This window comes from Erinaceus europaeus, chromosome 6 (genome assembly GCF_950295315.1).
Source record: "Erinaceus europaeus chromosome 6, mEriEur2.1, whole genome shotgun sequence".
NCBI classification, from domain to species: Eukaryota; Metazoa; Chordata; class Mammalia; order Eulipotyphla; family Erinaceidae; genus Erinaceus; species Erinaceus europaeus.
In genome coordinates, this window is record NC_080167.1 from 46,524,099 (window position 1) to 46,550,158 (window position 26,060).

A 26,060-nucleotide genomic window follows, 5' to 3' on the forward strand; every position below is an offset into this window, starting at 1 on the left:
GAGAGCGCGAGACTGGGCTAGCTGGAGACTGGGAAGCTTCCGCGCGCAAGCGCGTTGGGACCCGTCTCACCGACCTTCAGCAGGGTTGCTGCTGCCACCATGTTGTCTCGGGCGGGCATCGCGGGGCTGTCGGCCTGGGCCGTGCAGCCGCAATGGTACGATGGTACCCGCGGGAGGAGCAGGAGGGCGGCAGGGGGTGGAGGAACGCGAGGCGGCGGCACGGGGAAGGGTAGGAGGTGAGGGGCCCGGGCCGGGGGTCGCAGCTCCCCCCCCCCCCCCCGAGGTCCGGAGACTGGACCTCCCGGGAACCGGCGAGGACTTGTGCCGGGGCCGCGAAGCCTCCAGGCTATGCCTGGCCTCCTGGGGCCGGCCGGGCCGGGCTGATCGGGCCCCCGGGAGCTTGGAGAACCTTTGTCCCAGTTGATCGCAGGCCGCCTGCAGCTGCGTCGGGCATCGGGCCTGTGGAGTGTGTGGGGCGGGGAGGGGCTGACCTCGCCGCGGGCCGCACATCCCGGGGGACCGGAGACACCCGGCAAGGCCAAGGGGCAGTGGGGATCCCGGTCCTTAAATTAAGCGCAGAGCCCCGGGGCCCCTGCAGAACCGAGGGACCCGAACCCCCTCCCAAGGCAAGAACAGGGAAGGGCACCAGGAGTGCAGGGACCGTCACCCTGCAAGGTCACGGACTTGACCAAGGTCCCCAGGAGGAGACGGAGGTAGGTAGATAGGCTTTTCAGTGTCGGCGGCCAGTAGCCAGGCACGTTTTAAGGAAGATTTGAAATGGTGGTGAGGGGGCCAAAAATAACATTTCATACTAAAAGGCAGGAGACAGGTTAAAGTTGGTTTGTGATGGGAGGACATGTCTTTTTTTTAGATTTATTTCTTTATTGGGGAATTAATGTTTTACATCCAACAGTAAATACAATAGTTTGTACATGCATAACATTCCCGAGTTTCCCATTTAACAGTACAACCCCCACTAGGTTCTCTATCATCCTTCATGGGCCTGTATTCTCCCCACCCACCCACCCCAGAGTCTTTTACTTTGGTGCGATAATGCCAATTCCATTTCAGGTTCTACTTGTGTTTCCGTTTCTGATCTTGTTTTTCAACTTCTGCCTGAGAGTGAGATCATCCCATATTCAGCCTTCTGTTTCTGACTTATTTCACTTAACATGAATTTTTCAAGGTCCATCCAAGATAGGCTGAAAATGGTGAAGTCACCATTTTTTTACAGCTGAGTAGTATTCCATTGTGTATATAGACCACAACTTGCTCAGCCACTCATCTGTTGTTGGACACCTGGGTTGCTTCCAGGTTTTGGCTATTACAAATTGTGCTGCTAAGAACATATGTCTACATACATCTTTTTGGATGGATGTGTTGGGTTCCTTAGGATATATCCCCAGGAGAGGAATTGCAGGGTCATAGGGTAGGTCCATTTCTAGCCTTCTGAGAGTTCTCCAGACTCTTCTCCACAGAGGTTGGACCAATTGACATTTCCACCAGCAGTGCAGGAAGGTTCCTTTGACCCCACACCCTCTCCAGGATTTGCTGTTGTTACCTTTTCTGATGTATGACATTCTCACAGGAGTGAAGTGGTATTTCATTGTTGTCTTTATTTGCATTTCTCTGACAATCAGAGACTTGGAGCATTTTTTCATCTGTTTCTCGGCCTTTTGGATCTCTCCTGTGGTAAATATTCTGTCCGAGAGGAGGACATGTCTTAAAGCCAGTTTATGCAGGAAACATCAGCCACAAGGGAAATATTACCCATAAGGCTGGGTCTAGCAGTTCTCTGGCTTTACAGGAAGGGGACATTTCTCCAGCACTGAACACTTGGTTGCAACTGTAATTTTTTGATTCAGAAAAAAAGACATAACAGTGACAAGATATTTGGGGAAATGAAGTATTTAATCCTATTGTGAAAGACCTACATTAAAATATTGGTGGGTTTACCTTGGAAGTCAGGTTTTTTTTTTTTTTTTTTTGCCTCACAACTAAAAAGTGTGGTGATTACTAAACCCCCTTATTTGAGTGCTCAAATCTTGTAGGTTATACCAGAATCACTCACTGGCTCAGGTAGGAACCTGTGCTGCACCTTGGACTTTGTGGTAAATGGTGAAATGTGGTGGAGAGAGTGGACACAGCCTCAGTGAGTGAGCTTCTGGGGACACTGCGGCCTGCAGTGGTGATCAGATGAGCCTCAGCTCTCCTCCAGTTCCCATTGTTCATTAATGTTATCTATCAGTATTTTAAGAACCTTGAGTAACATCCAAGTTGTCATCATGGTTATTGCTGGGGGGCGGGGGAACTGGTGCCAGTACAATGAATCCACTGTTCCTGGTAACCAATTTCCTCCTCTTTTTAATAGAGATTGAAAGAAATTGAGAGGCCTAGGGGGTTTATAGTGAGGAAGAGAAACACCTGCAGCACTACTTCCCCCCTTGTAAAGCTTCCTGCCTGTAGGTGGGGACCAGGGGCTTAAACCCAGGTGCTTGTCCATGGTAGGGTGTGTGCTCTAGTGGACTTGACACCCAGACTCCAAAATGATCTTTATTTTATGCCACCAAGGCTATTTCTGGGGCTCAGTGCCAACACTACAAATCCACCACTTCCAGCAGTCTTTTTTTTTTTGGATAGGGCAAGGAGAAATTGAGGGAGAGAGAAAGACACCTGCAGACCTGTTTCACCATTAATGAAGCCTCCCCTGCAGGTGGGGAGCCTGGGCTTGAACCTGGGTCCTTGCACATGGTAATGTGTGCTTAACTGGGTGCAACCAGCTCCCCACTCCCTATTTTATTTGATTTTTAAAAATTTTTAATAGAGGGAGTCGGGCTGTAGTGCAGCGGGCTAAGTGCAGGTGGCGTAAAGCACAAGGACCGGCATAAGGATCCCGGTTCGAACCCCGGCTCCCCACCTGCAGGGGAGTCGCTTCACAGGTGGTGAAGCAGGTCTGCAGGTGTCTATCTTTCTCTCCTCTCTGTCTTCCCCTCCCTCTCTCCATTTCTCTCTGTCCTATCCAACAACAACTACAACAATAAAACAAGGGCAACAAAAGGGAATAAATAAATAAAATAAATATAAAAAAATTAAAAAAATTTTTAATAGAACAGAGAAAAATTGAGAGGGAATAGGGAAAGAGAGAGACACCTGCAGACGTGCTTTATTGCTGCAGGTGAGGAGTGGGGCCTTGAACCCAGGCCCTTCCATATGGTGATGTGTGCTTTTAATTGGGTGCATCACTGCTCTGTCCGAAAAGCCTTTCCTAGTCAAAATTAGACCCTCTCCCTGCAAATGTAGGTCATCCCTGGAATGTGGGCTATATGTTGATAAATTTCGAGTTTGCTTCACGGAAAGCGGGTTCTGCCCTCTTCTTTTCCCATTTTTGTCACTCTGGATCATTGATTTCTTCTCATCTCTTACATTCATTCAAGTTGCTCTAAATTCAGAAATTAAAATCTTTTTAATGTTTCACACTCCACAAATTGGGATGAGGGGAATGCCCTTACTTTTATAAAACTGATTAGGAATGTCCCCCTTGGTTCTGTTTTTGGTTATTGAAAGATTTTGAAATTCAATTTCTTTTTGTTTCCAGGGAGGTTAATATATTTACACTGACTAAATCTTAGATTTGATTTAAATCATAGTGACATTTTAATGGTTGATTAGAATATCCATAAGACACTACTCTTTTAAATTTTTTTAAAATTTATTTATTTCCCCTTTTGCAATTTGCCCTTGTTTTTTATTGTTGTTGTAGTTATTGTTGTTATTGGCGTCGTCATTGATAGATAGAACAGAGAAATGGAGAGAGGTGGGGAAGACAGACACCTGCAGACCTGCTTCACCTCCTGTGAAGCGACACCCCTGCAGGTGGAGAGCCGGGGGCTGGAACTGGGATACTTAACGCTGGTCCTGCTTTGCGTCACCTGTGCTGCTGCCCGACTCCCAAACACTTTACTTTTTAATAGCATTATGTAAATGGAGAGAAAGATTGGGGAGACAGCATAATGCTTATGCAAAAGACTTGTGTCTAAGGCTCAGAGTCCTTCAGTCCCTAGGACCACCAGAAACCAGATCTGAGCAGTGCCTGGTCTCTTCTCTACCTTCCTCTCTGGGTGTCTCTCATTAAAATAAAATTAACAGGACGAAAGGAAAGGGCTCAGCTGCAGGCTTCGCTTCCCCACCTCCTCCCCCTTGGCTGCCTGGCAGCAGACAAGTCACTAGGTGTCTCTCTTCTACCATCTCCTCTGTTCCCTGGCAATTGGGGTTAGTAGGAAGAATAAATGAGTTGGTTTTTGCATGAAGTGTAAGGCAGTAGGAGAAAGGCTTGTGTGAACCTAAATAAAGCATTGGTAAAGTGATAGTGACAATAAGTATAGTTTCTGCAGAAAATGTAAGAGAATGAACTGCTCTTGCCAATGACGACTAGAAGGGCTGGTGAAGAGGCCGGACATGAATTTTAACAGTCATTAGGTTCTCTTCCTAAAGAATTAGCTGGTGCTGCTTCTTGTTAACGTACTGTATTAGACTCCTTAAGTTTCCTTCAAACTGAAACTGCCTTTACTCTCTTTAAATGATAAGTCACTCATCTGGCAGCCTTCCCTTCTCCAGCTTTCTGACAGTGCAGCATGAGCACGATGTTAAGAAATGAAAGAGATGCATAGTCTCTGATTTTCAATTCACTGGATTTGATACACTTCAAGTTTCTCTAACAATTTTCTGAAGATTTCTTATTATGTGATGCAATTTTTCAGAACATGCAGCTAATTGAAAACTTTGCTTATTTGCAAGCTATCCTTAAAGAGAGTTAGGCTTAACTCATTGATAATTCTGCTCAACTTGAACTCAAAAGTTGTAGCAAAGCCATTTTAGAACTAAATAGAGGGATTTCAGGATGGGAAATCAAGACTGCACAGCATAAAGAATCATGGTAGACTACCTCTTCATGCCTCCTTAGTTGGGATATTGGTGGAAATCAGAACATTCTGTATTCTTTCAAATCTTGTTTTTCTTTACCGGAGCACTGCTCAGCTCTGGCTTAAGGTGGTGCTGGGGGTTGAATCAGGGACTCTGAAGCCTCAGGCATGAAAGTCTTTTTGCATAACCATTAATGCTCTCCCCCACCCTGTTGATCCAAATCTATTGTGCAGCTCCAATGTGTTCTGTATGATATTCTCTGAATAGACAACTTGTGACAGTATAAAACCACAATGTTCAGATGTCAATCTTTATCACTCTAGATTTAAAATGTTTGGTGTGAAAAAGATTACTAAAAAGATAAACTCATCTAAAACTGAAATGGTATTATTACCTTTCAGGTACCATTATGAAAAAATGCTGACCAAATGGTCATGTCAGAGGAGTCTATATTTTGAAATAGCAGAACTTGTCGATACTTGACAGCTATTATCTTTTCTCCAGTGAATGCACTTATGGACTAAATCTAATATTTTTTTCCATATCATCTTTTATCTTTTTCTGTGGTCAAGTAATAACAGTAGTATTATAACTCAAAGAGACTTAAAAAAAAAAAAAAGTAATTGGTTTGAGGCTGGGTGGTAGCAAGTAAGAGTACACACCTTCCCAGAGGTGAAGACCTGAATTCTGTACCCCTGCACCACTTAAGAGCATCAGAGAGCTTCATGGATGGTGGAGCAGCAGTGCGATGGTGTCTCCCTCTCGTCTTGTCATATTCCCAGCCCCACTGAAAGTATTTAGAAATAAAACAGAGTTGTCTGGGGAGGCCACTTGGCAGCTCTGTACTTGTATAGGATCCTTGCTTGTCTCATTCCCCAAAGCTGCATAAGATGAAGTTTAAAATGAATGCTTTATAGTGGTCCGGGAGGTGGCACTGTGGATAAAGCACTGGACTCTCAAGTATGAGGTCCCGAGTTCAGTCCCTGGCAGCACATGTACCAGAGTGATATCTGGTTCTTTCTCTCTCTGCCTATCCTTCATGAATCAATCAATCAATCAATAAAAATAAAATTGAAGTAAAATGAATGCTTTATAACTACATTGTTCAACACATCCCATAAAAATGGGATCACTCACATTCCATAACTTGCATTTTAAAAGTTGTTGGTAACAGTTAATTATTCAGTATAGCTTTAGATTTATGGAAATACTGAACGTATAAAAACAGTTCCGTGGACTCTACTCCTCTCGAGACAGTTTTCCCCAGGACTCAGATCTAGCACTAGTAAGGTACATCCTGCACATAAGGAGCCCATATTGTCACATAATGAGCTGGGGTGCACCCTTCCGCTGACTCTCTTGCATGGTAGGTTTTGAGAAATGCATGTAATGTGCCTGCCATCATACAATCATATAGAATGGTTTGACTACCCTAAATGTCTTTCCTGGAGATCTTGGCAACTTGAGTTTTGTTCTGTTTTTTTAATCAGAGTACTACTCAGCTCAGGCTTATCATGTTGCAAGTTATTGAACCTGGAGCTTCGGAGCCTCGGGCATGATAGTCTCTTTGCATAACCATTATCCTATATACCCTCACACCTGTTGTTTTTGGGTTTTTTTTTTGTACTGCTGCTCTAGTTCTTTGTTTTCTAGAATGTTATATAATTGGAATCTGTCTTATTTAGCCATTAGGTTGCCTCCATGACTTCTATGATACCTTGCTTATTTCTGTTGTTGAATAGCTTCCTGCTCCATTATATGGATGCTGCAGAGGTTATCGATTCATTTACAAAGTGAAGGACATCTCGACTATAGTTTTTAGTGAATAAAGCTGCTGTAGGGGTGGGGTGGTGGTGTACCTGGTTAAGTACAATTTACAGTGCACAAAGACCCAAGTTCTATCCCCCAGTCCCCACCTGCAGGGGGTGAACCTGGTGCAGATATGTCTGTTTCTCTCTCTCTCATCACCACTTCCCCTCTGACTATCCAAAATAAACAGCGATTTTTTTTGATCTGCTATAGACATTTATATGCTTTTTTTTTTTTTATAACACCTAGGAACATGACTGCTTGATCATATTTCAAGACTGTTCAGCTTTGTAAGGAACCCATCCAAACCTTTTTCCAAAGCAGTAGAACTGCTTGTGCATTCCCATCAGCAGTCAGGGAACTTGCTCCACAGCCTTGCCACTTGGTGTGGTTATTATTAAGTTTAGCCATTCTTAGAGCTTTGTTTTTTAATTTTTTTACTAATTTGTTGGATAGAGACAGAAATGAAGAGGGAGGAGGTAGACAGGGTGATGCACCTGCAGCACTGCTTCCCTGGGAAGCTTCCCCCCAGTAGTTGAGGAGTGAACTTGAACCTGAGTCCTTGCACATTGTAAAATAGGTGCTCAGTTAGGTGAACCACCACCATCTGGCCCCAATAAATACATTTTTAAAAAGTATGAGGAAGTATTCTCTTTGTGTGTGTGTATGTATTTTTCACCAGAGCACTGCTTGCTCTGGCTTATGATGGAGTGGGGGATTGAACCTGGGACCTCAGAGCCTCAGGCATGAAAGTGTTTGCATAACCATTATGTTATCTACCCCCATCACCTTCTCTCTGCTTCTAATTATACTTCCGGGTGGTGGGGTTGAGGTGGACATCAACTATCATGTCTACTGGGAATTAATTCCATGTTGTGAAGCCGAAAGTCTTAACCACACCCATTGGCTGTTTCCGCATGTCTTGTGTTGTTTTAACTATATAACATGTGGTCATGTTAGAATGTTGAGTTGACCTTAAGTGTTCTTTGAGACATTTTGATAACTGAGTAGTCAAGAAATATATTAGAAATGGCTGAGCCTTGATGTTAAGAATAGTTGGTCGGTAGATCAAGAAGGACTTACTTGTCTTGAAAAGAATATGGGGGAAGAATAGGAGTTGGGAAACAGTGTGAGAATGCCATTGTGACTGCAGTGGACGGCTGTATAGAGATACATTCAATTCCCGGTATTTGTTTCTTTATATGATCTCTAACTATATTAGTTTATATTAATATAATGACTTTCTTGTTTGGAGCTGTTTTTTTTTTTCTTTTTTCAGAAAATTGGTAACTAATATATTTTTTTAATTTATTAGGGGCTAATGGTTTACAGTTGACAGTAAAATATAATAGTTTGTACATACGTAACATTTCTCAGTTTTCCATGAAATAATTCAACCCCCACTAGGTCCTCCTTTGCCATCATGTTCCAGGTAACTAATAATTTTTAAAATTTTATTTTCAGGATCCAAGTTCGAAACATGGCGACTTTGAAAGATAGTAAGTACTTTGTCTCAAAAGCTAAATTTTGACAAACTTTTTAATATTTATTTATTTCCCCTTTTTGTTGCCCTTGTTTTTCATTGTTATTGATGTTGTTCATTGTTGGATAGGACACAGAGAAATGGAGAGGAGAAGGGGAAAGAAAGATAGACACCTGCAGACCTGCTTCACTGCCTGTGAAGCGACTCCCCTGCAGGTGGGGAGCCGGGGGCTGGAACCAGGATCCTTACACTGGTCCTTGGGCTTTGCACCATGTGTGCTTAACCTGCTGCACTACCGCCTGACTCCCAAACAATAATACTTTTTAAAAATGTGCTGTGTAGGGCTGAGTGGTGGCACATCTGATTGAGTGTACACGTTACAGTGCACAAGCACCCAGGTTCAAGTCCCTGGTCCCCCCCCTGCACGAGGAAAGCTTTGCCAGTGGTGAAGCAGGGCTGCAGGTATCTCTGTCTCTCTCCCTCTCTATCTCTCCCCCTTCCCTCTTGATTTCCGGCTGTCTGTCCAATAAATAAGGATAATACATAAAGTTTTAATTAAAAAATGTGCTGTTAGCCCATTATATATTTGGTTAAAATGGACAAAAATGAATCTGTGCTGTATGTATGGAACATTAAGCTTGTCTAGGAAAAGACCATGTGAGAGGTAACTTGTGGGAAAGTTTTTTTCTGATTCTGTGCAGAATAATGTTATAAACTAGAAAACTGTGCGTGTGCGCATGTATACCCACATATGGGATACATGTTTAAAGACCATTCTCAATAATACTTTGTTTCAAATGTATACTGTGGGGGTAGGTGGTGGCACACTTGGTTGAGTGCACATATTTTTTTATTTTATTTATTTATTTATTGGGGAATTAATGTTTTACATTCAACAGTAAATGCAATAGTTTGTACATGTATAACATTCCCCAGTTTCCCATTTAACAATACAACTATGTCATTTATCATCCTTCATGGACCTGTATTCTCCCCACCCACCCACCCCAGAGAGTCTTTTACTTTGGTGCGATATGCCAATTCCATTTCAGGTTCTACTTGTGTTTTCTTTTCTGATCTTGTTTTTCAACTTCTGCCTGAGAGTGAGATCATCCCATATTCATCCTTCTGTTTCTGACTTATTTCACTCAACATGATTTTTTCAAGGTCCATCCAAGATCGGCTGAAAACGGTGAAGTCACCATTTTTTACAGCTGAGTAGTATTCCATTTTGTATATAGACCACAACTTGCTCAGCCTTGAGTGCACATATTACAGTGCGCGAGGACCCGGGCCTGGTCTCCACCTGCAGGGGGAAAGCTTCATGAGTAGTGAAACAGAGCTGCAGGTGTCTCTCTGTCTCTCTAGCACCCCTTTCCCTCTCAATTTCTGGCTGTCTCTATCCAATAAATAAAGATAATAAAAAATTTAAAAATGGGGAGTCGGGCAGTAGTGCAGGGGAGTTGCTTCACAAGTGGTGAAGCAGGTCTGCAGGTGTCTTATCTTTCTTTCCCCTTCTCTGTCTTCCCCTCTCCATTTCTCTCTGTCCTATCCAACAATGACGACATCAATATCAATAATAATAACTACAACAATAAAAACGGGCAACAAAAGGGAATAAATAAATAAATAGTAAAAAAAAATTTTTAAATGTATAATGTACTATTATCTTATTGCCACTGACCCTGTCCTGTGTGGAGTGCACATGTTGCCATGTGCAAGGGCCTGGCTTCATGGCCCCGCTCCACACCTGCAAGGGGGAAGCGTCAGTAGTGGTGGAGCAGAGCTGCTGATGTTTCCCTTTCTCCCTTTATCTCCTCTCTCCCCCTCTGTATTTCTTTTTTTTTTTTTAATATTTTTTATTTTATTTATTCCCTTTTGTTGTCCTTGTTGTTTTTTATTGTTGTAGTTATTGTTGTTGTCATCGTTGTTGGATAGGACAGAGAGAAATTGTTGTTGTCATCGTTGTTGGATAGGACAGAGAGGAGGGGAAGACAGAGAGGAGGAGAGCAAGATAGACACCTGCAGACCTGCTTCTCCGCCTGTGAAGCGACTCCCCTGCAGGTGGGGAGCCGGGGTTCGAACCGGGATCCTTATGCCGGTCCTTGCACTTTGTGCCACGTGCGCTTAACCTGCTGCACTACAGCCCGACTCCCTCCCCCTCTGTATTTCTGCTGGACTGTTACTGTATAAAAATAAATACAATTTTTAGGGGGTCAGGCGGTAGTGCAGTGGGCTAAGCGCACACAGCACAAGGCATCAGGATCCTGGTTTGAGCCCCTCGCTCCCCACCTGCGGGGAGGGGACGCTTCACAGGCGGTGAAGCAGGTCTGCAGGTGTCTGTCTTTTTCTTCCTCTGTCTTCCCCTCCTCTCTCCATTTCTCTTTGTCCTGTCCAACAACAATGACATCAGTGACAAGATATAATAGTAACCACAACAACGATAAAACAAGGGCAACAAAAAGGGGGATAATGGCCTCCGGGAGCAGTGGATCTGTGGTGCATGCACCAAGCCCCAGCAATAACCCTGGAGGCAAATAATAATTTTTTTAAAGACTAAATAGGGAGTTGGGCGCTTAGTGGGTTAAGCGCATGTGGTGCAAAGCGTTAATGGATCCCGGTTTGAGCCCCTGGCTCCCCAGCTGCAGGGGAGTTGCTTCACAGGCCGTGAAGTAGGTCTGCAGGTGTCTTATCTTTCTCTCCCCCTCTCTGCGTTCCCCTCCTCTCTCCATTTCTTTCTGTCCTATCCAAAAATGACAACATCAATAACTAAACAATAAAACAACAAAGGCAACAAAAGGAAACAAATAAATAAAATAAATATTAAAAAAGAGAAAAAAAGACAAAATAACAGCTGGGTTGGACCCTTTATTCATACTTGTTTCAACCTTGAATGTTGAGCTGTTAAAGAGTTTGGAAAATGAAATTGTATTAGGACTCCTGTATCTTAACAAACATTTCTGTTTTTCAGTCACCAGGCGGCTAAAGTCGATCAAAAACATTCAGAAAATCACCAAGTCTATGAAAATGGTGGCAGCAGCAAAATACGCCCGGGCTGAGAGGGAGCTGAAGCCAGCTCGAGTCTATGGAACAGGGTCTCTGGGTAAGAGGAGCTTGTCATTCACAAACTATGAAGGATTATCCAACCTAAGGGTCACCACTGGTGACCTTAGGTGAGTTTGATTTGGTCCTTACTGTGGTATGGACCTCTTCTGGGGGTTTACATATAGAATCACTTTTCTGAGGGTAGGGATGTTAAAAGTTCCTGCTTCATCTGAAGTCCAGTAATTTGTCCGACCCCACATACTTACCTGGCTTGACATCACAGCCTGTCTACTTATTAACCATTATACATAGCTGTGCTAAAGTGCTCTTTCTAGATAAGTAGCATCAGTGGCCATCAAGAATTCACCTGGGAGAGCACCTGCTTTTTCATTGTGCAGCTCAGGTGTGAGCCTAGCATCCCCTGGAAAGTGGAGGTAGCTTTGGTGTGTGGGCATAGATAGCATCATCAAAAGAACTTGATGAACATAATGCATCACCCACGCAAGGTTCAGGTTGAGCCCCCACTCCCCAGATGCAGGGGGACGCTTCACGAGCTATGAAGCACATCAGCAGGTGTCATTCTCCCTCCCTCTCTCTATCCCTCCCTCTGCTCTCAATTTCTCTCTGTCCTATCCAATAAGATGAGGGGGATGTAAATGGCCACCTGGAGCAGGGGATTCATAGTGTTGGTACTGAGCTTCAGTGCCTGGAGGCAAAAAAAAAAAAAAAAAAAGCAGTGAACACTTGGCTCCATCCTGTTTATGATATGATGTTTTGGGCTCCAGTGCAGGGAGAAGCTGGGAGATGGCTTGGTAGCCCTCGATCTGACTTGAGGGTCACATGAGTCTAATGCTGAGGTTTCAGATAAAGGGAGTGTGTTCTGCTTATTACCTGTGTTATCTTACATTGGTTCAAGAAGCCATCGTGTAGCCTTTCTTCCCTCTCATTGCTGCTTTCTGTCCTGGCCAGTTCCCCAGTAAAACCCCTGTAAACTTACTCCTATTAAAATCACTCTTGGCTTTAGCTTTGGCTTTGTAGAAGGCTAGGCCAATAGAGGAAAGTTGTTAAAGACATCCCCTAAAGTAATGTGGTACCCACTATTATTATTATTTTAAGATTTATCCATTTCTTAATAGAACCAAAGAATCAAAGTTGAGAACTCATGCTTTAATGTTCAAAGCTCTACCCAAGCTGGGTTGATAGCATAATGGATATATCAAAAGACTTTCATCCTAAGACTCCTAAGTTCCAGGTTCAATCCCCAGTACCACCATAACTCAGAGCTGAGCAGTGCTCTGGGGTGGGGGGAGTTCTAGTCAATTCACGTTGCCTTAGGCCTGTACCTTTGCTATTTGAATGCCAACAGTTATTTTTCATGAGACCTTGATTAACAGATGGTGTGAGCAGGCCAGTAAATATTTAATATTCGCCTCCTACTTTTTTTTTTTTAAACCCAGAGCCCTACTTAGCTCTGGCTTATGATGGTATATGAGATTGAACCTGGGGAGCTTGGAGCCTCAGGCATGAAAGTCTATTTGCAAAGCTATTATACTATTTCCTCAGCCCTACTTCCTGCTTTTATGGTTATGTTCTGAAGAGTTTCATTTTTTGAAAGTCTAATAGCTAAGTGAGCTGTAACTCCTTTAAAAGGTAGTCTTTGGTCTGATCCATGCTCACCAGATAGCACGCTAGCCTTGCTTGCCATGTGTACAACCCTGGTTTGAGCCCTGGCACCACATAGGAGTGTTACAGAACCAGGGGAGGATCTGCTGCTATGGTTTGCCATTCCTTGTCTCTGAGTAAAAATGTTGTCAACAAATGGTGCATGTTCTAGCTCCACCAGAATAAAAATTAAAGTTAATTATACTAGCGGTTTTGTTTGTTTGTTTTGTTTTTATTGCCACCAGAGTTACCGCTGGGGCTCGCTCGGTCCAGCACTGTAGGCCCACTGCTCTCAGCCACTTTTTCCCCCTTTTTTTCCCTCCTTTTTAAAATTATATTAAATAGGACAGATAGAAATGGGGTTCGCATAGAGAGAAAGAGAGACACCTGCAGACCTGTTGCTTCACTACTCATGAAGAATCCTCCCTGCAGATGGGGAGTGGGGATTTGAACCCTGGTCTTAGTGCATGGTGTGTGCGCTTAACCAATTTGCCACTGCCCGCTTCTACGATTTTTGAATCACTATCAATGCCTGAGACTCCGAAGTACCAGGTTAAATCCCTAGCACCACCATAAGCCAGAACTGAACAGTGCTCTAATAAAATGGATGAGGAGGGTGGCGGTGTGCCAAGGATCTTCACTATACATAGATTTCAGCTTTGGTTTTATTTATGTGTTTAGCCTCCAGGGTTAACACTAGGGCTCAGTGCCTGCCCAACAAATCCACTGTTCCTGTGGCCATTTTTTTTTTTTTTAACTTTTTGGCTAGGACGGAGAGAAATTAAGAAGGGAGAGGGAGAGAGAAAGATAGACACCTGCAGACCTGCTTCACCACTTGTGAAGCAACCCCCTTGCAGGTGGGGAGCCGGGGGCTCAAACCGGGATCCTTGTGCCAGTCCTTACGCTTCGTACTATATACACTTAACGAACGTGGTGTGCCACCGCCTGGGCCCCCAGCTTTGGTTTTAAATGGGATAAGACTATAGGTGTTTTTGTCATTTTTACTGCATCATATTGAAATTAACCTCTTTGTAAATCAGATTGCTGTGTATTTAGTAGAAGTACATGTAAAAATTAGTGCTCTTTGGTTTTGTTTTAAGCTCTGTATGAAAAGGCTGACATTAAGCCCCCTGAAAACAAGAAGAAACACCTCCTTATCGGTGTGTCCTCAGACCGAGGGCTTTGCGGTGCTATTCACTCCTCAGTTGCTAAACAGATGAAGAATGAAGTGGCCAACCTCACAGCAGCTGGGAAAGAAGTGATGCTTGTTGGAATTGGTGATAAACTCAGGGGTATACTCTATAGGTAATTTAAATGCATACTATTCATGTTTGGTACCTGTCTTAGAGAGATTTTTTTGCCTCTTATTTTTCTGTACTAGACAGATCCTCCTAATTTCACTTCTGTTTGTTTCTTGCTTCTTTACCCAAACCCTAAATGGAATACAATGTGATAGTAAAAGCTGTTGGTGTTTTCTAATAAAAGCCTCTGAGGAAATCACAGCCAAGAAATGCTAGAGGGAACAACAGTGAGTTTGGGTTGGAAGGAGAAAAATACAGCACAGAGTATAGCAAATAAGCCGAGTTTGATTACAAGTACTTAGCTGAAGGAAAGGAAAAATGAGAATGGATACAACAAGGTTCAGTGAGCCTCCTCCCTAACTTGAGCCATAGTGATCTTTTTGCCCCCTTACTCTTGTGTTCTTTCAGCAGAAGTATCCACTAAACTATTTTATGTGTAATCTTTGTTTTCTTATAGGACTCACTCTGATCAGTTTCTGGTGACATTCAAGGAAGTGGGGAGAAAGCCCCCTACTTTTGGAGATGCATCAGTTATTGCCCTCGAGTTATTAAATTCTGGATACGAATTTGATGAAGGTTCTATCATCTTTAATCGATTCAGGCAAGAAAAAAATTAAAGGGATTGGGTGGTGGCACACCTGGTTGAGCACACATACTACAATGTGCAAGAACCCGAGTTTGAGTCCCCCATCCCCACCTGCAGGGGGAAAGTTTTGCAAGTTGCAGGTGGGTTGCAAGTGTCTCTCTCGTCTCTCTCCATCTCCCCCTTCCTCTCAAAAAATAAAATTACAATGAAAAATTAAATGAAAATGTTTTATATTTATGTTTTATAATTAGTAAATGAAGCTAGAGTGGTAACTAGTACCTGCCATGCGGGGCACCCAGTCTAGTTTCTAGCCCTGGCACCACATGGGAGATGCTATGGCTTTAGAGGAAGCTCCAGTGCTGTGGCATCTCTCCTGTTTCTGCCTCCCAGAGAAACCAGACCTGGAGCAGGTTAATAATAATAAGAAATGTAGACGATATCTTAATGGGGTTGGGGAGTGATGCATCTGGTTGAGTGCACACATTACAGTGCACAAAGATACAGGTTCAAGCCCCTGGTCCCCTGCAGCAAGGAAGCGTCACAAACGGTGAAACAGTGTGTGTCTCTTATCAATCTCCCCCTTCCCTCTCAATTTCTGTCACGACCCTAAATAAACAACGTCTTAACAGTTTTAAAAGTGATTATTGGGAGTCAGGTGGTAGCATGGCGAGAAGTGCAAGGACCGGCGTAAGAGTCCCGGTTTGAGCCCCCGGCTCCCGACCTGCAGGGGTGTCACTTCACAGGTGGTGAAGCAGGTTTGCAGGTGTCTGTCTTTCTCTCCCCCTCTGTCTTTCCCATTTCTCTATTTCTTTCTGTCCTGTCTAACAACGACGACATCAATAAAAATAGTAACTACTACAACAATAAAAAATAAGGGCAACAAAAGGGGAAATAAATATTTAAAAAAAAAATTTTTAAGTGATTATTACGAGATTTACATTTAATTTTTGTCTCCTTTCTAGGTCTGTCATTTCCTACAAAACAGAAGGAAAGCCCATCTTTTCTCTTGATACAATCGCAAGTTCTGGTGAGTTTTTGCATGACAAGTATTTTTCCATGTAGAAAGGAGAGGTTTGGGGTCCGCCCATCGGTGTTGTTACCCAGCTGAATGCACGCATTACCATGCACGAGGACCCAGGTTCTACAGGTGCATATATTTCTCTCTGTCTCCCCCTCCTCTCTCAACTTCTCCCTGTCCTGTTAAATAAAATTGAAAGAAAGGAAAAGGGAGATCAGGGTTTGAGGTTTGCTTGTGTAGGCAAATAGTTGTTTGTCATGATGGACTGTTTTCTATCACCACTTAAAGGTGGTCTCCTTGCTACCTTAAACCATGCATTGTTCAAGGATTCTAACTGTACTTCCATAAACTGAAGGAATCAGTGCCCACGGAGAGCTCTCATCAGACAGGGATGAGAAAGCCTGGGAGGGGACCTGGTGTTGGCGCACCTGGTTGAGTACACATGTTACAGTGTTCAAGGACCTGGGTTCGAGCCCCCAGTTCCCACTTGCAGAGGGAAAGTCTTGAAAGTGGTAAAGCAGGGCTGCAGGTGTCTCTCTCTTTCCCTCTCTATCTCCCCATCCCTCTCGATTTCTGACTGTCTCTATCCAATAAGTAAAGACAATAAAATAAAGAAAAAGAAAGCCTGGGAGGCCTTGACATTGCAGTCTGGGTGTGAAACTTGATTCAGATTTTAGCAAGTCTCAGTTCCCAGTGGCCCACTGAGCTCCCTGCTTTCATTGCAGAAGTCATCATTGCTCAGTGGAGCATCCTAGAAGCAGTATTCTGGAGCTGACTTTATTTCCCTAAGAACTTGCATCTCTTCCCAAGATTTACATTTTTTTACATATTCATGTCTATTACATTGGGGTGCCGATACCGCTTAGTGGTATGTCCTTTTTTAATTGACCATGTGGATTTTTTATCTTTTTTTTATTATTATCTTTATTTATTTATTGGATAGAGACAGTCAGAAATGAAGAGGGGGTGGAGGGTAGATAGCATAATGGCTATGCAAATAGACTCTCATGCCTGAGGCTCCAAAGTCCCAGGTTCAGTCTCCCACACCACCATAAGCCAGAGCTGAACAGTGCTCTGGTTAAAAATAAATAAGTAGGGAGTCGGGCTGTAGTGCAGTGAGCTAAGCGCAGGTGGTGCAAAGCACAAAGACCGGCATAAGGATTCCGGTTCAAACCCTGGCTCCCCACCTGCAGGGGAGTCGCTTCACAGGCGGTGAAGCGGGTCTGCAGGTGTCTATCTTTCTCTCCTCCTGTCTTCCCCTCCCTCTCTCCATTTCTCTCTGTCCTATCCAACAACAATAATAACTACAACAATAAAACAAGGGCAACAAAAGGGAATAAACAAATAAAATAAATATTTTAAAAAAATAAATAAGTAAAAAAAAAATTACAAAGAAAAAAGAAATGAAGAGGGAAGGGGGAGGTAGAGCAGGAGAGAAACACCTGCAGCCCTGCTTGACCACTCATGAAGCTTTCCCCCAACAGGTGGGGGCCAGGGGCTTGAACCTGGTTCCTTGCATACTGTAACATGTGCACTCAACCAGGTCCGCCACCAACCATGTGTTTTTTTATTTTTTACCTAGGCCCTGCTTAATTCTGGCTTATGGTGATGCCATGTTTGAACCTGGGACATAAGAGTCTCAGTCTTGAAAGTAATGGTTGTTGGGGGAAAGTTGATGTATTTTTCTTTTACTTATTATTGGATTGAGAAGGATACCGAAAATAGGGAGAAAGGTAGATAAACACTTGCAGCTCTACTTCACCACTTATGAAACTTTCCCCCCACAGGTAGGGACCAGGGGGCTTGAACATAGTTCCTTACATATAGCAGTGTGTGCATTTAACCAGGTGTGCCACCATATGGTCCCATTACGTATTTTTCCATGTCCTTCTATGCAAAATACATTGTGACTTTTCTGACAACCCAATACTTTTTTTTATTATTATTAGAAAAGTAGGAGAAGGGAGAAAAAGAACCAGACATCACTCTGGTACATGTGCTGCTGGGGATCGAACTCAGGACCTCATGCTTGAGAGTCTAATGCTTTATTCACCTCCTAGAACACCAACTTAATATTTTTATAGCCATTGTGCTACCTCCTTGGTCCTATTCTTTTCTTTATTAGTGATACACAAAATAAAGGTTCTGTTTCATAAAATACTGCATTTCTCCACTTTACCCCAATGAGTAAGTTTTAAAGCATGGATTCCAAAAATTCATACTTGCCAAAACTCAATCTCTAACTCCCACTTTTGCATATTCATTTGTTTTCCCTGATTTTCTGATTCTCCAGTAGAATCAAGTAGCTGAGTTGTGTTTTTTTAATTATCCTCTGCTAGTTTCAAATCTTTAATTTCTGTATTGAAAAACATATTTATTGACTGGTAGCATCGTTCTGGGCACTGGTGTAGATGCTACCCAGAGGACTTCATGACCATAACGTGAGGTTGTTTAAATGCCGGCTTTTTATTTTATTTAGTATTTGAAGTATAATGCCATTGCATTATTTGAAGATTATATTATTATATAATCTATAATGTGGAAGTAGATTAAACCTTTGAAACTGAAGCTTTTAGGTTTTTGTTTGTTTTGTTTCCTATACACCAGGATGATCACTGCTCTGTATGTGCCTCATGACCCCACCGATCATTTCCTTTTTCTCTTTGTTGCCTGTTAGAGACAGAGATAACCTGCAGCATTGTCCCACTGCCTGTGGACCACGCACATACACATACAGACACTTTCCTGCTCTTAGGTGGGACCTGGGACTTGAACCCAGGTCTCTGCACATGGTAACTTTTGTACTCTGCTAAGTATTTACCACCCAGCCCCCTTGTCCAGTCTTACAGTGACTTCTGCTTTGTGGTTCAGTTTTGGTTTTGTTTTAAAAGATTTACCTATTTATGAGAGAGACCCAAACCATCATCACTCTGGCACGTGCAGATAATGCCAGAGATCGAACTCTGGACCTTCAGATTTAGAATCCAGTACCTCATCCACTGTGCCACCTCCCAGGCCACTTGCTCTGTATTTATAAAAGAACTTGTTATATCAATTGGGTAGTTTTGATTGAGTCATTCATTCTTTGACCATATAACATCAAAGATATCCCTTGATTTCACAGAGAGCATGAGTATCTATGATGATATTGATGCCGACGTGCTGCAAAACTATCAAGAATATAATCTGGCCAACATCATCTACTATTCCCTTAAAGAGTCTACCACGAGCGAGCAGAGTGCCAGGATGACGGCCATGGACAACGCCAGCAAGAATGCTTGTAAGCACACAGGGCCCTTCCAAGAGAGTTGGGTTGTGAGATTAGCATGAAGTCCCACACCTTAAAAACACCTCGACATTCTTGCAGTAGAAGAGGACCAGGGTCTGCTCCTGGCTCTGCCACTGAGTCTATGAAGGTTTTGCCCACTATCTCCTGTTGTTTTTGCCGGGTTATGTTGTTTTCGCCAGGCTGGCTTCACGGGCGGCTAACAGACGACCAGGGACTCATGGTTGAGCTGTAGGCAGTATCTCTTTATTCATGCAGGATGCAGCACAATCTAAGACGAGCTAAGCTAAACTCAAGTACCATAAAACTCACAATGCTGTCTTTATATATACTTGCCAAGTAGGGTGGAAACAGGATGTGACATAGAGAGGGTGGAGAGAAAAGTGACTGGTGAAAATCAGAGTGTGACAAGGAGGGGGCAGAGTAGGCGAGAATCCTATCACTGAACCACCAGTGCCCTGGAGGGAGGGTGGTACTTGTTAACAGTGGTTATGTAAATAGAATGAAGTGGTTATGTAAATAGAATAGTGTTAAGCAGGGGGGATTTAAACCAAATGAAACAGAAGGAGTCTCATGCATACCAACAATTCCCCCTTTCTTTTTAACTAATGGCCATTGTGGGGTGAACAGAAACCTATATCGTACAGGCGTTTTCAAAAGAACTGGCATAAGACATGGAAAACAAAATAGGCGAGCAGCAATAACCAGTGTGATGCCAAGGGGAGCTTTTCTTGCCTCAAAGGGCAAGGCCTAGCAGGCGAAAGGGCATTTCTTGCCTCTGGGAACGCTTCATGCCTCTGGGGGCATCTCTTGCCTCAAAGGGCGTTTCCTGCCTCTGTGGGCATCTCTTGCCTCTTGGGGCGCTTCATGCCTCTGTGGGCATAACCTAATAAGGAGGGGGAGTTTTCTGCCTCTGGGGCAGAGCCTGCAGGCGAGGGGACATGGTCTATAAAGTCTCAAGGCAATTGGCTTAAGTTAGTCTTTGAGAAACACAGCAGCGTGTACCAGTAAGTCCCATGGAGGTGTCAGTCCAAAGTAGCTGACCACAGAAGAAAATGCCAGAGGATGAAACGCTGCACGTCTGTCTCGATGGGGAATGTCGGCCACCAGAATTCTGCTTTTCTGTAGAGAGTGATCTTTGGAGTCTGTGAATCTGTTTCTTCAGGTCGTGCCAGGTCACCTCATTGGTTTCCAGGGGTGTGTTGTAGTCATTCCATCTTGTGGGTAATGTCAGAGAACAGGATCCAAATGGATTTCCAGGAATTCCATTTGAGTAGATGCTTTTTCATGTGAAGACTTTGACAGCTGAAATTCACTTACTTGTCAAACAAAACTTGTAGCAGATTAGAAGTTTACTATAATTGATAACTCCATTATAATTGGAAGTCCTTTCTAGTATGATTTTAAGGTTGTTTAAACAGTTTAAACTCAATAAAATGTGGAAAGATAAACAGAAGAACCACGGTTAAAAGCCTCAGGCATGAGAATAATTAACATAATCATTGTACTATCTGCCCCACCCATAACTCATACAGTTTTCAGGATTAAACGTTTCAGATTCATGTCAAGACGTAAAAGAGAAATCAAAGGAGGGAAAAAACAATTTTTTGGATTGTTTCTGGATGTCTCTAGAAATCATGGCTGCGTCCAGCATTTTTTTTTTTTAAGTCAATGTCAAACAAAAATTCAGTCATTCAAATCATTCTCTTATGAAACGCAACTTGAACCAGATTATCAAGATCTCACCATGTAGGATTAAGAGTCCCCAGAGGGCGTCCTAGTCCAAAAAGGTCCTCGAAATTCCATTTAGGTTGCTTCTGACTGTTCTGGCTGGATTGCTTCAGGCACCCATTTTTAAAAGTGTCTTCCCATCAAAGAAAGAATCCAATCAGGAGAGTAGAACTAACCACGTGTCTCCATACTTGGGAACTGCCAGGGTACTGGAGAATGCTCCTCAAACTAGAGTAGTCCTTCTCCATGGGAAACATTCGAGAAGTCCAGAAAGGTCCAGGGGAAATCCCCATGCATATCCCAAGGTCTACGATCACGGTCATAAAGAACCAAACTGTGGCCCGGAGCAAAATGTAGTCCTTTTCCTCAGGAAACATGGGAGAGGGAATCCAGAAAGTCCAAGGAGAAATCTCCGTGCATCTCCCAAGCTCTATGATCCCGGTCATAAGAAACCAAAGTTCCTGGTCAGGGAACCGAAGTGTAGCCCAGAGTAAAATGTTCCAGAGACAGAGAAACTGTGTCATAATGAAACAGTAGAGGCTTTGGCAAACCTCTTCGTAAGCAGAAGAGAAGACCATAGTGCATAGGTAGGCAAAGTCTTCACTTATCTGGGAGTTGTGCAGGTCCAGCCCCACATTGGGCGCCATATGTTGTTTTCGCTGGGTTATGTTTTGCCAGGCTGGCTTCACGGATGGGTAACAGACGACCAGGGACTCATGGTTGAGCTGTAGGCAGGGGGGATTTAAACCAAATGAAACAGAAGGAGTCTCATGCATACCAATAATCCCCTTCCTTAAATTTTCTCATCTGAAGCCACAGACAATAGTCTCTACCTACAAAGAAACTGTGCTCAGTAGGCAGGAAGCTTGCAAGGCCTTTGAAAGGTGGCCAGTGGAGGATGACTTGAGAGGCTAATTTTATCATCCCCAAAGAAACAATTGATGTAAGTGAGCCAACAAGTTTTTTCTCTTATTTGTAGCTGAGATGATCGACAAGTTGACTCTGACTTTCAATCGTACCCGCCAAGCTGTCATCACTAAAGAGTTGATTGAGATCATCTCTGGTGCTGCAGCTCTGTGAGTAAACACTGCCTGGCCTTGGGGAATGTCTTCCTCACTCTGCTACCTAAACCTTTGCATGGTCACTAGTTTGTTCTTTCGTTTTGCCTGTTAAAGACTAAGTGAACTATTACTTAATGTTGAAGTCCCTCTCAGGGTCTGCAAACTTAGTGAAAGTGGAATTCCTGGCTTGTTCTGACTCTAACAACTAAAACCCTCAGGCTAGTTTCTTTTTAGAATGTGTGGCTAGTCTTAAAAGTATTAGGATTGTGAGTGTAGATAATTGATTATCATCTATGAAATCTGTCTGGCTTATACTTAAGTTTTTACATGGATACCATAAGATATATACTAGATTAAGATTACTGAAGAAAATTTTTTGGCTATTGAGACATGTCTATGCTTGTAAAACCAGGGTTAGGAGAATGAGAATTCTTCTTAAAAACTATCAAATTGAACATCTGCTATCAGCAGGTACAGTGCAAAGGCATGTCTGTGTCCTAGTAGGATGAGGATAGTGTGCAGATAACTGTGATGAAAGAAAGTGTTCAGCAAGTTACCATTGGGCTCATGTTTCCTTGTTTCTTACTTACTGGTTACAAAGTTCTATAAATTTTACCTTCTTTATATCCCTTGACTCTTCCTCTTACCCACCTAAAATAATTTTTGTCATTTTGCTCCTGAATTGAACAGGCTATTTTTGGAGGGCTGATCACTGAGCTAGGTAGCGTGAGGGTATTGTAACAGTCTGTCCTCAGCCCACAGCTACAGAGAAAGAGCAGTAAGAGGTCTCCAAAGTACAGCCTTGGGCTGAGTCACTTCCTTTAGTAAAAGGTCAGCCACCAGGGAACACTTACTATCCAAAAAAAAAAACTAATTCAGTAACAGAAGATTCTAGGAAAATAACAGAATTCCTTCTCTGTTACATAGTGATTGTGCAGAAACACCTTGCTTGCTACACTTGATCTATTTTAATACCTCACCACTGCCACTTCTCATTCCCACAGGGTGGCGCATGATTTTACCTGAGACACCCACTTTTCTTTCCTGGTTCTTCATTTCATTGACCTGTTTGTTTGTCCTAGATGAACTGGGACAATCCCCCCAACCCAACACATTACTTTGAACTTTCAACTGTAGTAAATTGAAATGTGTGGTAAATGTGGCTCCCACACCCTCTTGTCCTTCCTTACATTTATCATCTCTAACTGGGAGGCTAATCCGGGAGAGAGCCTTGTCTCTCCTGGGCAGAAATCAGGCAGAATGTTAAGACACACAAATAAAAACAGACTCAACCCAATGAGTTGGGTTCTTCAGCTTTGCTCTCCTTATTAGCCTTCTTTTTCTTGTTCTGGTGACTAGCGCTTGCTAATCACCACTAGTGGTAAAGGTGGCTCCCATACCCTTCTATCCTCCCGACTTTTGTCATCCTGCTAACACTAAGCTGAGTACTTTGATGTAAGTGTAAGGAGCCCTGGGGAGAGAAACTGCATTCGGGCTCTAGAGAGCCTTGAACCAAAAAACTACTGTTTTGCTATTTCCCCAGCCCACAAAATATTATCTCCTTTAAATAGAAAAGTCACTGTTAATGAGAAAAAGAGAATGTGCATCTCTCCACTATTTACGGAGTTCTATTCTTTACTCAGCATAAGGCCTAGAGCATTTATGTGGTCTCCACCAGCTGATTTTTTTTCATTCTTCATTTTAGAGAGAGAGACCACAGCACTGCTCCACCATCCATGGAGTTCCCCTGGTGCCAGGGCCCAAACCCAGGACCTGGACCACACCTTAGACAGTGCTGGTGGGGGTAGCTCCAGGAATGGGGTTCCAGTGCTGTGGTGTCTCTTCTGTCTCTCTGTAAAGTCCAGAATGAAATAAAAACTGGTTTGTGAGGACTGCTCAGCTGTGGTATTGTATAAATGCATGGCCCTGGGTGGATTACCTGGCACCACATTAAAAACTCTAAATGAGGGGCCAGGTGGGGACACACTCAGTAGAGCACACTCATTACTGTGCACTAGGACCTGGGCTCAAACCCTTCCCTGCTCCCCTACCACCTTCTACAGGTGGAAACTTCATAGGTGGTGAAGCAGTGCTACAGGTCTCCTTCCGCTCTCAATTTCTCAGTTGTATAAAAATTTCTTCTTAATCCTTTATAAAAAGTTGTTGAGTTCCAGGGCTGGGGTGTTTATATAAAAAATAAGCCTGTGTGCTCTGTAACCTGTCACTTACCTGGTTAGTCTTTAATCTGCAATACAAACACTATTAAGTTAAAAGACAAAAGCATGAGTAGGGCTTGGGTGGTGACGCACCTGGTGAGCTCATGTTACAGTGTTCAAAGATCTGAGTCCAAGCTCTCCTTCCCCGCCTGCAGAGGAAAAGCTTTATGAGTGGTGGGGCAGTGCTGGAGATGTCTCTCTTCTCTATCTCCCCTCTTCATCTCAGTTTCTCTTTGTCTCAAACATTTAAAAAAGAAAAGAAAAAAGAAAAGCCCCGGCTCCCCACCTGCAGGGGAGTCACTTCACAGGCGGTGAAGGAGGTCTGCAGGTGTCTGTCTTTCTCTCCCCTTCTCTGTCTTCCCCTCCTAACTACAACAACAATAAAAAACAAGGGCAACAAAAGGGGAAATAAGTATTAAAAAATTTTTTAAAAGACAAAGCCATGAACCATAATATTTGAGATGCCAAATATTATTTGCAGGCCCAAAACATATTTAGTATATTGTATGCTGTCTATAGGGAAAGTGGTTTACATTGCTTTCATGGTCTTGTGTGCTGACATGAACATGGTTTTGTTGCTTCTAACAAGTAAAATCAATAATTCGTCATAAATAACAGTCATGAAACCTGTTTTAGAGGAATGTTTTGGTACTTAGATAGTATATTCAAGATAATGAGTGAGGAAATGGACTTGTAAATAAATGCCACATGACTAACATGGATTGCCTTTTGACCAGCTTGTTTTGTTGTTTTTTTTTCCTCCTAACATAATAACCAGGGATTAATGAAAATCAAGTTTCATCCTCAGACAAGAGGTAAAGTGGTAATTTTCACACACTCTCCCCAAGTCCCTCTAGGAATGAAACCTACCCCCCTTTTAGTTGAAACTTATCTAGCAGTAGTGAAATGGACTTTGAGAGAGAAAGAGACTGCTGGATCCATGTATAGTAGTAGTCAATTTATGAGCACATCTGAGTAATGCTATACCAGTCCCAGTTCGGGGTGCCAGTTGCCCGTCTAGCTTCTCGGGCAGGAGACAGAGGACCAGGGACTCATTGCTGAGTGGGATGCAGTTTAATCTTTATTGCCGGGCTAGCTTCGCAGGAGAGAGACTGGGACTCTTGGAGTCGGAATGCAATTCCAAGTGTGTTAAAACAGGAGAGCAGCTGTATATATACTCACCAAGTAGGGTGGAAACGAGAGGGTGGAGCGAAGAGACTGGTGGAAATCAGGGTGACTACGAGAGGGGGCATCCTGAACAAGACAGGGATTAAACCAGTGGGGATTAAACCAATGCCCTGCAGGCAGGGCAGTTCCTAGGTAACTGGTTATGTAAATAGACCGCAGGGATAAGCAGGGGGAAGTTGGCAGTACTGCCCAACAATGCTAGGGGACTTTAAATACACCTTAGGATAAGGGTCAGCATTATCTTGAGATACTGAGCACAGTCGAATGAAAAGTAGGTTTGCAAACTTTGTGGACTCAGAATCCCTTGATGACTGACTTGGTAGAAGCTAGAGGGTCTCCTGTTTCAGTAGTCTGTTCTGACATTACCTGTCATGTAACCTCTGGAGAACTGTATGCACCTGAGGAGGGGGGAAATCCAGTCAGAGACATGATCAAAATAGCATTTGTTCTCATGTACCCCATAAGCATGTCTGTAGACCAAATTTGAGAACCACTCATGTAGAATGGCACTGTATATGGGAAAGGTCCTGAAATCACACTTAACATATTATCAGTTGACATTCTTTTTTCCTCAAAAAGTAGCTTGGTTTTTACGTGTTCTGTATTTTGTTTTTCAGGTAAAAGAGGAAAATTCAGCCAGCTGATTGGGTTTAGTTGACTGCTATCCCTGTCAGAAGAAATTACTGGTCCATTGTCTATTGCTATGACAGCAAGATATTTGTAAATTATCTTACAATAAATAACAATAACATCA

The 26,060-nt window shown here is 43.1% G+C and overlaps 1 protein-coding gene across 2 annotated transcripts; it reads left to right on the forward strand.

Moving 5' to 3' along the window:
- The first annotated feature begins 13 nt into the window (after window positions 1-13).
- Window positions 14-26,060, forward strand: ATP5F1C (ATP synthase F1 subunit gamma). 2 transcript variants are annotated; one of them, XM_007534330.3, is made up of 10 exons: window positions 15-155; window positions 8,194-8,228; window positions 11,184-11,315; window positions 14,020-14,224; window positions 14,678-14,821; window positions 15,769-15,833; window positions 18,949-19,104; window positions 21,821-21,917; window positions 24,897-24,933; window positions 25,924-26,060. In XM_007534330.3, the coding sequence occupies exons 1-9, from the start codon at window positions 100-102 to the stop codon at window positions 24,901-24,903; spliced, it is 897 nt and encodes a 298-aa protein (XP_007534392.1). In that variant the 5' UTR covers window positions 15-99; the 3' UTR covers window positions 24,904-24,933; window positions 25,924-26,060. The 2 variants fall into 2 exon arrangements, with proteins under 2 accessions (XP_007534398.1, XP_007534392.1); XM_007534336.3 differs by lacking the exon at window positions 24,897-24,933 and having other exon boundaries at window positions 14-155.

What these genes read in the sequence shown, in the direction of transcription:
- ATP5F1C (XM_007534330.3), top strand. Translation starts at nt 100, where the DNA reads ATGTTGTCTCGGGCGGGCATCGCGGGGCTGTCGGCCTGGGCCGTGCAG. An exon ending in CTCAGGGGTATACTCTATAG is followed by an intron (nt 14,225 to 14,677) that starts GTAATTTAAATG and finishes GTTTTCTTATAG; the next exon opens with GACTCACTCTGATCAGTTTC. An exon ending in ATCATCTTTAATCGATTCAG is followed by an intron (nt 14,822 to 15,768) that starts GCAAGAAAAAAA and finishes TCTCCTTTCTAG; the next exon opens with GTCTGTCATTTCCTACAAAA.